At 40.2% G+C, this 17,404-nt stretch overlaps 1 protein-coding gene across 1 annotated transcript in view; it reads left to right on the plus strand.

Annotated features, from left to right (window-relative positions):
• Nucleotides 1-17,404, plus strand: part of plpp4 (phospholipid phosphatase 4) — a 71,729-nt gene that overhangs the window by 32,241 nt on the left and 22,084 nt on the right. The window contains exons 3-5 of the mRNA XM_012866120.3: nucleotides 4,855-4,945; nucleotides 14,762-14,825; nucleotides 14,979-15,103. Of these exons, the coding sequence (XP_012721574.2) occupies nucleotides 4,855-4,945; nucleotides 14,762-14,825; nucleotides 14,979-15,103 (280 nt within the window). The remainder of the gene's footprint in view (nucleotides 1-4,854; nucleotides 4,946-14,761; nucleotides 14,826-14,978; nucleotides 15,104-17,404) is intronic.

Raw genomic sequence — 17,404 nt, forward strand, 5'->3', positions numbered from 1 at the left:
AAGTTTAGACTACAATTCTCAGGTCTTAAGAGGTTAAATTCATGGAAAACTGATGAAACAGTTTCATGTCCTGATAGAGAGAATACGTCTACTTCTCATCTTCAACTCAATTATTAAGGACAAATGTGTATCTGGGAACTATTAGTTGTTCATCTGTAGCAATATTGCTAAAAGGCAACATTATAAATGCAATTCTTGATTTAGGATTCTTCTTTGTGCTGATATTACAGACTTCCAGTCTAGTTTTCGTCCAACCAGGGCAGCGTTGCATGTGTTTAGCTTCAGGCAGCCTCTACATTTTCCCCAGTGAAGTGAATTAGTATCTTCTGGCTAAAACGCCTGCAGGCAGCACAACTCGCCCATTTTCAGATGTTTGCAGGAATCTCAACAGTTTTGTTTAATTCATAAATCAGGCCAAAGTGTCTATTTAAATGTGGATATCTTTGACGGTTCTTGTAATGAGGCCACCTGGTTGCACTGGCTTATAACTGGTGTGGTAAATAATGAAAACCTTGGCAGGCACTGAGCCGTCCAACTGCTTGTTTGGCTCATCTCTTTGTGAACTGTTAGGATTTGAGTGAGTGGCTCTGCGTTCAGCCCGCAGCTCCTCACACATCACTATGCGTGCTAAAACAGCCGGGCAGCCAGTGACAGGAAGTCATTTCAAGCTGACATGGCAGCTCGGCATGTGGAATACTTTCTACATACGAGAAATGACCGCACCTTAGAATCAAGGTTTTGCATCTTGTCACAATGTTGCGAGCCGGGCAGCGGGTCAAGTGGTCAAAACATCATTAGAAGCTGCCTGGCGGGGAAACTGAACTAAACAGTCCAACATGACTAATTACCAAATTGAATAATGGGCGTTTTGGGAGCATTTCAAGGTTCATCTGTCATTTTTAGCACTGGCAGCCAGACAACAAACACGCATGCAAAGACCTGCAATCTGGCCATTGATCTGCCGAGCTCAGCGGGCCTCAACGCAAACTGTTTAGCTATGCTCGATTGTTCTGTTTCCCTTTGAGCTTCAGATAAATATCGACAGCTTTTATTAGCTTGGGTATCAATTGATCTTCGGTAAAGACATTACAGTCAATCAGGAGCTGAAAGAAACTCCCCCACGCCCCGGTGACGTGCCTCCCAGGAAAAACGGTCCCCTGTCCGGTCAGCTGGCAGTCACAGCTTTGGAGAAGTTATGCAGCCATTAAGACCACTTCATGAATAGCATTTACATGGTGCCACATTATTAGTCACTGTAACCTTTATTAGACAGCAGGGGCCTGAGGACACACCCAATCATTACTCCTGGATAGGTTAAAAACAGTGGCAGGAATGTTTGTTTTCCGTTTATGCCGTTATATCCAAGAAAACTGGCAACACTGCAGGAATAGTTTAGTCAAAAGTTGCAATTTGTACTATGTAAACTGGCTGATATGTTGATTTGTAAACACCTTAATGAATGTCTAATTGTAGAAATCAAATTGTTTTGTATTATTATGTAAAATACATAACGATCATTCCAGTGGAAACATAAATGATTCATTTTAGATTTCACAAACTAGCAGATGATTGTTGGGTAAACCTCTTCACAGATAGAATAACACAAGTTTTAAACAAGGATGTACTGCAAGCTTTTTCATGTATAGACTCATGATTGCCGGGTTTAGCACAGCATATTGGGTCATGATTTAAATCCCAGTAATAGCTTAAAGTGAATAAAGCCTAAAGTTAAGGCTACTAAACAGTGCGCAGAAAACCAAAACTCATCACCTGGCTGCTATGTGCCTGCCAGGACAGTTCTGTTCGACAAAGAGGATCCTACTGCTAAGGTATGCTAATATTCTAGACAGCTTCTGGCATCAAGGACGACAAACTGACAGGTGATGAACCTGTGTGTGTACGACTTGTATAGTCGCTGTGTATATGTGTGTGAGAGAGAAAGTGTGTTTGTGTTAAGTGGGTGCATCTGTGCAAATTTGTCACCAGAAAGTGTAAAGTTGGCAGAATGGTGCAAAAGGTAACGTTCATTTATAACACTCAGTGGAGGAAAGCAGGAGAGAGCAGGTAGGACTGGCTCCTGAAGACTGCACTGTCCTCGGGCAGACAGACTCCAGGCGTTCCCTCAGAGCGGCCATGCACCCAACAACAGAGGTGGGTATTCAGTGACTCGCGGGGGCAGCAGCCCCTGGACAAAAGAAGCACAGGATGAGATGTAGGGTACAGAAAACCTCGATCCAGCACCGTTTCTACATGCCCAGTGCAGGCCAAGGCCGAAACCTGATCACACAGGCGGCCCGGTGCCAACACAAGCCTGCGACAGCAAGACCAGCCAGCACTGAGCAGGAAAGGAAAGATCCCTTTATAGTCCCACAGAGGAGAAATGTGTAATCTTTGTTTTACTCATCACTTAGAGAGCAATGTGCTGTCACACAAAGTAGTACATGTGGAGCAATTTACAGGCAAAGGTCTTGCTCAGGGACCCACAACGACGCCTTTGTGGCCCTCCAAGACGTAAACATCTGGCTCCCTAAACCCACCAGCCCCGATCCTGCCAAGAAGGGTATACAGATTACCATGAAGGCAGATTGGTATTTCTACAGTACACTAACATTTGGGGTGGTTGGTGAAGACCCTATTGTCTGCTGACACCAGAGTCCCCCACCCCAAACCGTAAAGTCCTATGTGCAGTGATGGGCACATTTACAATGATACGAAAATAGCTAGTTCTGGGGCTAACTTTTTGTTCATCACGTCATCATTCAAGCTAAGTTTAGAAATTGTTTACAGACTGGCTTTCGTCCACTTTATATGGTTTCTATGACTGTAAGTATGATATTCATCTGACATTTAGGTCACTCTTCTGGCTCGCAATACAAATCCACACAGACTTCTCTACCAATAAGAGTCACAGCTCTACAAAAAAATAACAAGATTGTAAAAAGCTGCTTTCATCTTAGTTCTCTTCTTGTCCCATTACTCAAAAACAGAGACGCCGGTATCCAATTTTTTTTTTCCTGCAAACAGTGCACCACTGCGTGACTCCAATCCTTTTCATTAGCATTGTGACCAAGCTATCTGGGTTTGTCACCGACATCGCATAAGGTGGAAGGAGACTGGACTCGGAGCTGGCTTCCTAGGTGGCAGCATGGCTTTGCTATATTCTGTTTTTTTCTAACACTTCTGTACAAAACACCAGGCAGCTTACTGCTCTACAGCAATCCCTGAGGGACATTAATCAGCATGTATAAAACAGGAAAACATATGTCTGCTACACAGCAATGATGAAGCTGATCTTTATTTATGCTTTCCCAGTCAAGAATGGAGCACATTCAGTTTATGAGATCCCTAATGTTACAACAACAAGTAACCCTAAGCATTATGAGTTATTTCATGTGCGTTAAAGAAACTGAAAGAGGGGAAAAGGGACCCCCACAAACACTGAGTACTGTGTTCCAGGCTTCCAGCAGTGTTGCCAAGTCTGCTTACTATCAGTGACTTTGACTTAGACTTGGACTTAGACTTTCTTTATTGTCAATTTGTATGCACAGAGAACGAAATTTCGTTTTCATACAGCTCAGAAAAATTGCAGTAACTCTACAGGATACGTTGCTGTGAATTTACAGTACAGGATTAAAATGCAGTAATAAATTGCAGTAATTTACAGGATAAATTCCAATTGATTTCCGGAAAAAGTGCAGCAGTGATTTAACAGTAGACAGTTGAAATGTAAACAAATATGCAGTAAGTTTCTGGATAAAGTGCAGCAGTGATATTGGAGACTAAGAGTTGGGCAGCATTTATAATGCTGGATAAGGATACGATTACAAATGTGCAAATTAGCGAGTGTGGTACATAGTCCATTTTATACTTCAGCAGTTTACAAGGAAGAGGTAATAGAGCTGGTTCCTTGTTTCTGCTTTAATAACTGGCAACACTGGAGTGGCTTCCCGACTCACTTGTTTTTTCTAAATGCTGCGCTATGGGCAGAGGGATAGAATATTCCTCTGATAGGCTTCCACTGCCGTGTGAAAGTTAGAGTTTAAAAGTAATTTATACTGAACTAAAACTGCTATCCCCTCAAACACGCAGCGCTGTACACATTCACCACCACTAAGCCGTGTGTGCACCTTTTGTTTGAAGACGTGTGACACAGACGGTGGTTAGCGGTTAGCGGCTAGCATTAGCTTTCTCAAATCCCGTTATTTATCTTCGGTTTAATGACTGCAAAGCTAATATTTTTTGAAAGCGCAATATGAATTTATGAAGCTAATGTTTTGGGTTAGTTGTGCCCACCACTGCCTATGCTTGACTGGTCGTAATTTTATGGTAAATGCGTGAGAGCCAGGGGAACAAAACAATACAGGGCCACACTGACACACAGGACACACAATGATGCACCCACTTACACACTTTAGGGTAACTTAGAAAAAAAACTATTCAGCTGCCATGGATACTTTTGGATGCAAGGAGAAATGCGGGACAGAACTCATGTATGCATAGGGAGAACTTTATCATTCATCAAGGTGTCTGTGTGAATGCCACCAGGATTTAGAGCAACCTATCACACTTCTACATCCTTCGTTACTTAGGGCAGAAACATAAAATGGTTTTACTTAATTAATACATTCTGTGGCAAGAGGTATTATATGTGAGCGGAGGTGGCTCAAATCCCCTATCAAATCAGAAGAAAATTCTCCTGGTGCTGGTTTATGGACCCAGTGGACAATAAAACTGATTCTTAAATTCAGATCACAAATTAATGTGCTTTCATGCTTTATCTGTAAAATGGAGCTCCTGATTCTGCCCTATCCCTGTAATTAGTACCATTTTGTTCTTTTATGTGTTTCCTTACAGGCGATTTCATTCCTTACCCCTCTGGCAGTGATATTCGTGGTGAAGATAATTCAGAGGACGGACAAGACGGAGATCAAGGAGGCCTGTTTAGGTGCGTGGATATCTTTCTTTGAATTGTAATTATGCTGCTGAAAAATAGGACATCCATTGGGACAATTGCAGGATAACAGGGCTCTTTTCCTAAATGCAATTTTTGCCAAAATGAAATGAAACGTAAAGGCCTTGGATTGTGAATGGTTTAGTCTATTATACTGACAGCATATGTATCATACAAAAACTTTCTTCTCAATCTCTATTAGCTTTTTTTAAGGCCTGAACAATAAAAAAAATATTTCTGTCAGTAGAATTTCTTGCAGCTCGATATCTTTTTCCTCCCTTTGCCTGAAGCAAATTGGCCAAATATAATGTAATAGCTCATTGGGCTTAATGGCACCGATCTTTAAACGCTGTTACTTCTGGTTTCAGTCAGTGTGCCACCATGGAGGATATTCTTAATCACAGTAACTGCTAAGTATTTACCGAATATGAATTTAAAGCAATTTCTTTCATTCCCAATCAGGATCACATTCTTTCACTAATGCAATTCTTTTTTTTTTTTTCCTGCTACTTTCCCTTGAGGTCGAGTGCCAGATAAGGCATTGAAGCTGTAAGGCATTAAGAAAGTTTAACACAAATCCAATTACAGAGACACAGTGATGAATCAGGTGGAAGGAGAGTGGCTCAGTGCAGCAGAGATTACATTGCAGTGGAGAATTTAACAAGCCCCCAACCGCCTGCAGAGAAGGGCTCCTACAAGGCATTTCACAAAACAGTGGAGCTCAGGGAACAACGAATTAAAAGGAGGAAGACTACATTGTGTTTTTGGCAGGTTTCACCCAGATCTGAGTTTGCAACTCACGGCATTAAACAATCACTTTAATGAGAGAAAACTGAAACGAATTGTTCAGCTTGGTGTATTTTTGCTTAAAATTTTGTTTATTTTTAAAGCACTAACAGACATTACTTCTAAGGTCAGAAAATGTAGCTTCCTCATTATTCTTCAAAAGGTGCTGCCTTGAAATCTGTCCTCTACTTTAGAAATCAGATTGCAGGACATAATTTTGCTTAAATATATTGTGATTCGGAAGTTTATTCTCCTTGCGATTCAAATAAATATTTACTTTAGCTGATATACTGCATGCATTATCTGGTACGTTGTATTCTGCTTTCATACACACTCTATTGTACTTTGGGGTGCAAAGGAAAGCGTTTTTAAACGTCTAATAATCTCTTATCATTTCTGAAGTCACGGCGCTTAATTATACGATTATCTCTGAGTCAGACTATAATGAATTCATCACAGGGTCATATTTCCCACAGGACTACACAGAGATGATTCTGTAGTGCTTGCTTTAAATGTGATTATGAAGTTAAAACACTATTTTTCATCAGCCTGAGTGTGAGATCACAGAGCATGCAGCCGCATTATTATTTTATTTATTCGTGGAAGTATTTGTGTTTTTTTTTATATTTGTGCTAATTTGTCGGTGACACAGCTCAGTCACAAAATTTATCACAATTTAGCTTTGCTGAATATAGAAACTCTATTTTTAATGCTCTTCTTAAAATTGATCAGGCATAACATTACGATCACTAATCTGCATACCCTTCTTGGCGGGTATTCTTAATTGTTAGACCCTCCCATTAATTTGAGTAATTAAGAACACACCGGGTGCTTGGTGCAGATCTATCGTTTGGTAAATGTCTGGTGTGTTGACGGAAGGTTTTGTTAATTATTTTTTTGACCACTTTTTAGAGCTTCAAACAGTAAATTGAGATTATTTTTCGTTTTCAACAAGTTGCAAGACATTTTTTAGTCATTATTTTTGTTTATATTTTTTCAAGAAATAAATCCCATATTTTTACAAAGCAATGAAGTCAGAAGTGCGTGCAAATCAAACCACCTGTTACCACCCACGGCCTATGTTGGAATTTTGTTTTTTTGGAACATGGAAGGCCGCGACAGGATCTGTCGGACAAAGAATGGAAACCTCACCTCAAATCTTAAAGGGTGTGCTGCAAATATCTTCATGCCAGATACCATAGTAAACCTTCAGGGGTCTAGTGGATTATTTGCTGTCAGAGCTGTATTGGCAGGAAAAGTGGGAAAAACTCAGCATTGAGCAAAAAGGTCACAGTTGGTGCCGGGAGCACAGATGAGCAAGGTAGGAGGAAGGAATTGGTGCTTTTATCACAAAATGATCTGATCATTGCAATTCTTTCCAATAATATTGCCATGGCTGGATTTCATATCATGCAGCCCTGCCCAGAGGCATCCTGATCAGATGCCTGAAACAATTTATCTGACTCCTGCTCGGCTCCTACAACGTGGAAGGAGCTGCTGCTGGAGGTGAGGCAGGCGTCTAAAAAAACCCATTTAAAAAGGCACCTTTCCTCCTTGGCTTTGAACCCAGAGTGAGTTAGCATCTCTGTCTTCTTTTACTCTGTGTGCTACATGAATTAACTTATAGTTTTTTATGTTTTTTTACTCTTTCAGTTTTTCCAACACTGTGGATGCAGTTTTTTAAGTACTTTAGAAATAAAGTGGCATCGGATGAAATGGTATTCCTACTTGGAAGGCAGACAGGGAGTTAAACACATAGATCCAGTTTAAAAGTTAGCGATCAGCACCCTAAGGAGACTCTCGTCTGCCGTCCTAACATTTGAGAAAAAGCTACATGCCTTGTGAACGCTGTAGAGAACGATGCCACAAAAGGTGTCAATCCAGAATGCTGCTGAGAGGTACGCCCCCACCTGGACACTGTGTGCATCTGACATCTGTGAACCGGTGCTGTATTAAATAATACTGAGCTTCAATAGAACTGTTACTTAAAGGTTTTATGCAAACCATAAATGTAATTCCAAAAAAAAAAATAACAATAGAAAATTGCACGCAACACACAGTGATGGGGGATGCAGGTTAAAATTGCTTCTATAATATATTCACTTTTATGATTTCCATTAAAATAAAGGATGGATGGATGGATGGATGGATGGATGGATGGATGGATGGATGGATGGACTCGTTAGTGCTCTCTGAAATGTAATAACTATGTGACTGAAGACATTCTGAGCCCGGTCTGAATGTGACAGAGCGTTTTTTTCTCACACAGATTAATTGGGATGATGAATACAGCAGATGCTGGTGTGTCTCGCCTTATGAATGGCCAATCACTCCAGCATCTCTCAAACCGCCTTATTTGCAGACAGTTATGAAAAGCCGTGCACCAGTGGTGTGATTCAGGAGGATTAATTTTAGCTGGAGACCATTCAACAAACGTGCGTTTTTCAATCATCGGGGCAAACTCACATTCACGGACTGTCACGCGGTCTTTGAACGGCATGCACAGCATCACCAATGGATAATTCCAACGACGCATCCACAGCAATCATAAACGCCGCTGTCAGGTTAATCATAACTACCGCTACTTTGGTCCAGGAAAACTTCCTCGTTATCAACCGACAGGACGTAGAGGGAGGCTCGGTGTGTCCGCGAATGATGGTGGAGGAGCTTTAAAACAAAGAGACAAGCAGAATACACTGAAAATAAATGCCATTTAGCACGGCTGATTTGCCTGAAATTAACAAGCTGAGAAATGATATTGACACTGGGATTTGCTCGGAGGCTAGGGGAGATAATGGATTGAGAGCTGGTGTTGCAGGATGAACTTCTGCCGTCTGCTGTGATTAAGCGATGAGGCCAGGTAATGCCTCTGATTATAGGACCCAGTGGCATTATTTAAAGATAATTAAGGGAACTTCCTGTTTCCCATCAACATGAGGAATTTATTGACAGTAAGATTGTTTTCTGCTGCATTCCTCTCTTTGCAGCTCCTGTAGTGATATTCTCTCGCATTAACTGGCTAGGCCGTTAACTGTCCTTCATATGCATGTTTAAAATTGACCATGATTTGTATAACGTAGAATGCTGTACAACCGATAGGCAGAATTAAAGCAGTGAGCAGCAGCAAACAGCCGTCACACGTCAGCGCCGTGTTGTCCTGTGTTGTGACAGCAGCCTGCCACTCAGTGGTATAAACAAGTCTGGATATTACATTCAGTTAGGCTCAGTTCAGCATCAACGTCGGTGTCACTTCCTGCTTCACGCTGAAGGATTAAAGTGCAATTCCTGCAGTATTTAGAAATAATTTTCTTTTATCAGACAGCTTGATGTTTCTATAGATGGTCCTTCGCCACAGAAACCATGACTTTGCTCTCAGTGGGCAGCGCTGAAGGGACGTCATCATTTTATTACCATTCTGGGGTCCGTTCTTCGTACGTTACTTAAAACATCCAAGATCAAATGAGACATCCAAGATGATTTCATCCGGCTAATCATGATCCGGCTAATTGGGTTCTTCCAACACACCTGTTGTTTATGATTAGTATGGCTGGATTGAGTTATCTGAGATAACTGAGTGTTCATGCGTTTGTTTAAAAGGGGAAATGTATCGATAGTAGAAACAATGATCAGCAGCGCTGCTATTGGCTGTTCAGCAAAGAACGCCCACAGTTTTTCTCTCAAGCAGAACAAGAGCTTTTAATGGAAGGTTATGCCAAATTTGAGTCATTAATTAAAACACCTCAAAATCTGCTAAAGCCAGGAGAGAGGGCTGGCAAAAAGTAGCAGACAAATTAATGCGTAAATACTGTGCATGGTAGATGTTACTATCACTTTCTACAGTATAAATTTTTGCATTTTAATAATTTCATATTTACTTTGTTCTTTTATGTCAGAGACTCCACGGGACCCACTGGAACATGGGGACAAGTAAAAGTGAAATACAAGACAATTCTACAAAATGGTAGCCTTTAATTATTATACTTTATTTTAAAAAGGCACTTGTTATGTCAAGAGATCCAAATTTCAGTGTCATTCTTTAGACACTGGAAGTAAAGGACACGTGCAAACTGGGAATTTTAACAACAAAAAAAATCTTTATCCATAAAAAATTAAAATTTTCCTTTTCCAAGTCATCCACAGTTTACACGGTAAAACCGTATTGCTCCGTGGCTAGATAATCCATCCATAGTTTTTTCTAATACAATATACGGCTCGACAGGAAGCAAGCCTTTCAAAGTAAACTAAACTTCACAACAAAATGGCCCGAACAAATCTTCTTACTATAGGATAAAAATAAAAAGCAAACATCATACAAATAACTTAAATATTTTATATTTATGGCTCCAACACCACTTTTTCCTCTTTAAAAGCCACTGTTAAATGATGCGCTTGTGTTTATAACAGCCACCAAGAAAAATCTCTACTACACTGTCGCGCTGCTCTAAAGGATCCTGTCTATTGCGCAATACGCGATTAATTCGAAAAACTCTGCAAATTATTCTTGCACCTTCCGCAACAGGCTGCAGTCGTAAAAATGGACATGGCTACGGCAGACTTCCCTATCTCCTCCGCGTATACAGCCGTGATCTAATCTTGTTTACATGAAATAAGCCTGCTCTGGAGCAGGTTTAAGCTGGCGAACATGTTGCTATGACAACAAGTGCAGGATGTCTTTCGAAGAACCAAACGATCCAAGATCATGCCAAATCGTCAACAATGAAATCCTGCTAACTGAGTTAGCGACGTACGAAGAACGGACCCCTGATCTGTTTAAAGGGGAGGTGGCCTCATGGTTAGAGAGCAGGGTGCTTTCATCCTGGAGAGGCTGCCAGGTTCCTGGTTTGACACCCATAGACTGCCACTGTGGGTCCCTGAGCAAAAATCTGAGACTGAGAAGACTGAGAATTAAATACAAGATGCCTGACTTGCTGTTTGTTGGAGAGCATGAGTGCAAAAGAGTTGTGTAGAAGTTTTAGGCATCATTTCATAGCTCTGAGGAAGGTGTCACGAAAATCTCATCTTCTATTGAAAGTTGTGACTTTGGCAAACCCCCTGAAATACCTACATTTCACACATAAGCAGGCTTTGACTTTGACTATGACTTTCCATCTTTTTATAGTTTTAGAATGCATTAAAATTAAATACATTTCAGAAATAAAAAAGAGATTACTCTTTCACTGCTGGATGAGTAAAATAAATCCTATATCTTTATCATGTGTTCTTGATAGGAGATGAAACTGGGATGTAACAATACACTAAATCCCAGTTTGGTATGTTTTTTTTACCCTTTATTCAGGATAAAACTGTTATGATCTCTTATTGTTTGTGTTTCACTCCCATGTTTGTTAGATTCTCAGTTCCCTGCCTTTATTCTCCCCACACCGGCTGATTTGTATTCTGCTCATTAGACTCACCTGAATCTCATGCAGTTAATTATTCCTCAGTTTTTGTTTAAGTTCCTGCTTTCTGTTTGTTCCCTGTTGGATTCTCCTGTTTGGTCACCCTGTTGTTTTCTCCGTGGCTTCTGCATTTTTTGCTTTATCACATACGTTTGGTCATTTCATTATTAAATTTACCTCTACATCAACCCTGTCGCACATTAGGCCCGCATCAAGCACAGCTTATGATATATTATTCACCTCATGTCATTTGGACATCTTTGTGCACTTCTTGGATGATCTGGAGGCTGTTTGTTTTATAAAAAAAAACTCAAATGAACAAAAATATTAGGAATATCAATATCACTGAGTAAGATAAGTAAATCACAAACATATTTTCACTAATTACATGTTTAGTGAGACAGAAGTTGCATTACTGACATATTTGCTACCATTTACTGTGAGGATCTGGGCTGGAAAGGCTCCAACCAACCAATCCAGGGGAGTGTTGGCCTAGTGGTTAGAGCAGCGGGCTTGCATTCAGAGAAGGATGCAAGTACCCGGTTCAATCCCCAGTGCCGGCACTCTGGGTCCCTGAGCAAGACCCTTAACCCCAGAACGCTTCCCGGGCACCGCACATGGCAGCCCACTGCTCCCCAAGGGTGATGGGTTAAAAGCAGAGATACTATGTTTCGTTGCTATGTACTTGTGACAGTGCAATGACAATAAAGTTGAATTCTATTTTATTCTCTTTGAGTCAAGAAGCAATTTTTTGTCCTCCCTAATGTAAACTGACTTAGTTTTCTTTAACACATCTGATTAATACATACATTTTTGCTTTTGAATGTTAAACACACAGGAGATGAGGGCTTTCAGTTATTTAAGAAATTTTTAAATGACGGAATTCCCCCACGGCAACAAGGAAGGCGGGGCCTCAGCCAGTTGAAACACGTGATTGGATAGGCATGTCAGCATGGGCGTGTCTTCAGCTTATGTGCAAACCCTGATTGGATGAGCATCTGTGTTTATAAATCCATTAGGTGCTCATGCTAGATTTTACTTTTCTTCTTACTGTCATTGAAATTTGACATGTGCTTAAAGAATAAGATTTGAACAGAAACAGTTTATTCAGAATACAACAATACACAAAACTGTCAATGTTGTAAACAGGGTCAAACTTAGACTTAGACTTAGACAGCTTTATTTGTCATTTTGTATGCACAGAACGAAATTTCGTTGCATACAGCTTGTAAATTGCAGTAGAATTAAATTACAGTATAAGGTGCAGCAGTGATTTAAAAGTAAACAATTTAAATGTAGACAATGCAGGAGAAGTCACAGTGTACAGGTGACTATTGTTAAAACCATTTGTATGTACAGAACTGATTGTGCAAAGGGCATTTGTGCAAGAATACAGCTTGTAAATTACAGTAGATTTAAACAATAGAACATGTTTTAGAAAGAGAAGGAAAATAGCCTATAAGGACTACAGTGGGGTGGAGAAATTTAGCACCAAAAGATGGTTTAAATAATAGACCGTAGAGAAATTCAGAAGGTGAATGAATTTAATTTCCAATTTCTAGGTACTGTTGAGAAAAATAAAACATCTTAGTGAGGGTTGCTGAGGAATGCAGTGTGTCTCTCCTCTCTGTTGCTGGGTAGAATAACATGCCGTTTTATTGCCCCTGAGGGAGGTGGTCAGAACGAGAGGGGTTTCTTTGTTCCAAACAGAGGGGCAAAACCACCCCCCCCCCCCCCCCCCGAGCTTTGCAGGAGGAGCTCTAAGTTGATAAAAAGAATGTTTTTCCAAAAATTACTTCAGACAGACTCCTAAATCGCGCGGTGAAATCCTCTTATATGGTAATGTAATACTCTGTCTCCATATTTAATTTCTAATAAATTAAATATGCATATCACACTGTTCTGCCTCTTGTTCAATGTTGTCTCACTTACAGGCAAATCTGGAACCGGGGTAAGATGGGCCTTCAATAGATATGTAGGAGCAGGCCGGTGTACCCAATCTATAACAGTACCTTTTTAGTATGCAGCTTACATGGGAACATATGCGCCAAATACCTTTAGCCACATTTGTATAATGCTTTGAGTGCAATCACATGATCTTCAGATAAAAACACATGTGTGATCACATATTCTCACACGTGCACCACTGTATGTGATTAACGTGGGGAATGGTAACCACGCGTGAACACGTGTGAAACCCATGTGATTTATTTTTTTTAGTAAATGAGAGAGGTTGTGATTTTGTTCCAGCATTAATGAACTCTGAACTGGTTTGAAGTAAAGGTAGCTGACTCTGCTCGGAGTGAGAAGATTTAGGACGGTGTGTCTGCGATGGAGATCTGTTGCTCAGAGGGACTTTGAACAGACATCAAGCAGATAAACATCCAGGCAGGAGACTGAGGCCCTTGCTCGATAACCGAGCGATAAGACTAGATGATGTGGTGAGGACTGGATAAAAAGTCGTGTTGGATTTACTGCAATGCCCTGAAAACTTGATGTCAGCAGGTGAGGAAGCTTATGTAGGGCCATAAGGGCGGAACATCACACACAGCCTTTTTTATGGTGAGGTAAAACAAAAAAAGCCCAGTGAGACAATGAGACGACACAATCTCAACCACAATGATGCAGCAATCGAGGAAAACTGACACCATGAAGATCTTCCACAAGGCAAAGCAGCTTTTCTTGTGATGAAGCACCTCCTATTCACAACATATTGACTTTTTGTTTCCTTTAAACAAGATGGATGCCTGCATTATCTCAGGAAACACAGTTTGAATCATAAAGCAAAGGTGAACAGATGGGTGTTTGTTTAATTCGATTTCAGCTCTCAATATCTTGTGTTAGGAAAGATTCATTTCTGAACGTAAAGACGGCGCCAAATGTGAAGCTCTCAATGCGGCAGGTGGATTATTAGTGCAGCCCATAACCGTTAAGACTTTGTTTCCTCATAAAATTCCTCCACGTTATTATCACCAGCGAGGCAAGCCATTTCCAAGACAAAAAAAAACAAAACAAGAAAATAACATAAAATAATCTGTTGTCATGATAAAACCAGGTTTATTATCTTCAGGAAAAACAATAAACTCTCTCATTCTGTCATCTTCATGTCTCTGCTGATTTTTATGGATACACATGCCTGTTTGCTCAATACTCCCCCCTCAGGTTTACTGACCAGTTAATCTTTTAGCAGATGCTGTATCTAATGTCACAGTGTGATTGATTAAGATCTGGAGACAGTGGAGGCCTTTGGAGTACTTGTTGAAGAAATCAGTTCATCTTTATTTGACCTTTGTTTCTTACTCCTTTGTCCTGGTGGAAGCAGCCATCAGAGGATTTACATTAGCTTCACCACATCTAGATCACAAAATGCATGGTGCTGCTGGTATGTGATTATCTGATTCACTGTATAACCCAGACGTCTATTAAAGCGACTGGTGAGTTTATTTTGTGTTGAACCAAGAATGTGAAAGCTACCAGAACCTGTATCATGCTAAGACTAAGACTGATTTTTTTTCTCTTACCAAAGACAAACTGTGCATGCTGGGAATGTCAACGTCATTAGTTTGATCCCTTTCAATGATGTTAAAGTGACAGATTTCTTTTCATGTCTCCGTTCTTCCCTCAGCTGTTTCCCTGGCGCTCGCCTTAAATGGAGTCTTCACAAACACTATAAAGCTGATCGTTGGCAGGTATGCAAAACGAGCCATTTCAAGGTGCTGTCAGCGATGAGCAGTTTGAATTCATAGCCTCTTATCAAAGAGTTCTGAGAGTTGGAGGTGTAGCTGTTGTCTCGACGCATGAGGACCACTGTGCAGAATGAAACCTCCATGTTTGATTTGCAGACCAAGGCCGGATTACTTCCAGCGCTGCTTCCCGGACGGTCAGATGAATGCGAAGATGCTGTGCACCGGGGAGCCGGAGTTGGTCTCTGAGGGACGCAAGAGCTTCCCCAGCAGCCATTCCTCCTGTGAGTATCAGGAGACAGCTGCAAAACAACATGCAGCCGTATCAGATCTCTCATGACAACTTATTAAAACCGTGTCAGCTTTGCAGTCGGTTTGAGCTTGATGCTCTGAGCTAATAAGAAATGTCTTCATGATGACTGATTGTGCTCAGTGTAATTTTTTTTTTATTGTTGTCCACGATGTAATATGCAGAACCCTGAGGAAGCTTGTCATGAGTGAGTTCGGCATATTTCACTTTTTGACATATGTGACAGTTGATAACACGCTCAGTGTTTCACTTTGGTCCGACTCCCTTCCAGGGAGGAATGCCGGCCATTATGGGCCGTGCTGCATAGCAAGCCGTTTCCTCCTCAGCATCTTGTTAAATAATTCACATGTTTTTTTTTTCCCCGGCATAAAGGAGATGCATGGAGGAAGGTTCCCTCTGATTGTTTTGCTGTGGTCCATTCAAATGGTGCACAGTGCTGTGGACGCCACGCAGTGGAGATGTTATTCTCCAGTCTTTTGGGGTTACATGTAAATGCTAACTTTAAATATCTGACACTATTTATTAATCCAGAATGCATCTGCTTAAATATTTAGTGTTGCTTTTCGGCTAGAGTGCTGTATAAGAACTATAACCTGCCTGTCAGCTGTGTAGCTGACAGTGCTGCAATATTTTTTCAGTATTTTCAGCTTTATTTATACTTAAAACAAAGAAAATTACTTAACTGACAACAGAATCAGAGTCTTTCATGTCTATTTTAATATTCTTTTTATCTGCAGAGCTGCTAAACCTGAACTACAGATAGCTGAGAAGGAGAGATGGAGGGGGGGGGGGGGGCAAAATAACATAACTGTAGATTTAATAAAGCTACTGTCATCATCTCTGTGGCAGCTTGGAGGACCGTTGATAAAATGCTTTGAAAAAAAGCATAAAGTTACAAAATGACTTTGGAATATCATGTTGTCATTTTTGAAGCCTCTCCACAAAGAACGGTGATTGATTATTGATGAACAGACGTTCTCACTGAAAGAAAACAGCTTAAGAAATAGAAACGCATTCACAAAATGTATCTTTCATAATCTTTAAGGAATACAAAATGATCCAATTATTTTTTGACCAGTCTAAGGAGAATGAAATATTGGTCTATAGTCATTAACATTGTGTAGTTATGAATCAGACAACAACTTGAGAGTCATACTATGATTTAAGATATTAGTGTTTAAGTCAAATACAGTCAAAAACAAATAATTTTCACATTTTAAAAACTGTTTTAAACAACTTTTGCAATTTGCACCGTTAGCATTGCTTACTATAACAGCTCTCTATGCAAATTCAGTAATTATACCTACCTTGTTTGAAGGCTTCAAGCTGGCTGACAACATATCCAAATCCTATATGCAGCCTGATAGATATAAATGCCTTTATTGTCGCACCATGGAGAAATTCAGACGTGACAGTGGCAAAAACACATGGACTGGATACACCAGTCACACAGTAGATTTAGTAATATGAATAATAAGATAGCTTAAAGTTAAGTTCTAAAGCAGAAGAAAATGAAAGGGTAAAAAAGAAAATATTGTGCAAGTATCAACTGACAAAATGGCATGTTCAGGTGAATATGCGTACATTATCCTTGTTATTGTTATTATCCTCTATAATAACATTGTGTGACAGCAAAAAGCAGCTGTGGCTCACCAGAGTACTCTTCCCGCTGAGCACAGGTATACACAGGTATACCCTCCTTTCTGGGACAAGACGGGAAAATAAGAAGTTATCTGAATTATCAACAAGTCATATCCAAACAGAGCAAACATGCTAATGCTAATATCTATTGAAGTAAAGAAAAGTAGTTTAGCACGCTGTCTATTTCCCATGCATTGTTTACATTGTTACATTGTTTTTCATCTCAACTGTTTACATATATCGCTGCTGCATCTTTATCCTGAAAAATAGTACAATCTACTGTGATTTCTTAGAGTGATTTCTAGAGTGATTCTTTTCAAGCTGCATGCAAACGAAATTTTGTTCTGTACGCACTTTGTGCATGCAAAATGACAATAAAGATATCTATCTAGTTGATATTACTCAGCTACATTAGTACGTTCCAGCATTTAAGAGCAACTGATATTTTTAACAGCAGCAGCAATCCATCAGATGCCTCGGTGTAAAAATTGGAAGATATCACAGCTAAACAGAACGGCAGGCCAGATGTAGCTACTATGAAGAGAACAATCAGAGACACAGCATAAAACTTAATGTCCAAATACCAGCATAATTGCATATTTGAAATAAAAGTGGTCATATTGCCCTCCAACAG

Source organism: Fundulus heteroclitus, chromosome 22 (genome assembly GCF_011125445.2).
Source record: "Fundulus heteroclitus isolate FHET01 chromosome 22, MU-UCD_Fhet_4.1, whole genome shotgun sequence".
Taxonomy (NCBI): Eukaryota; Metazoa; Chordata; class Actinopteri; order Cyprinodontiformes; family Fundulidae; genus Fundulus; species Fundulus heteroclitus.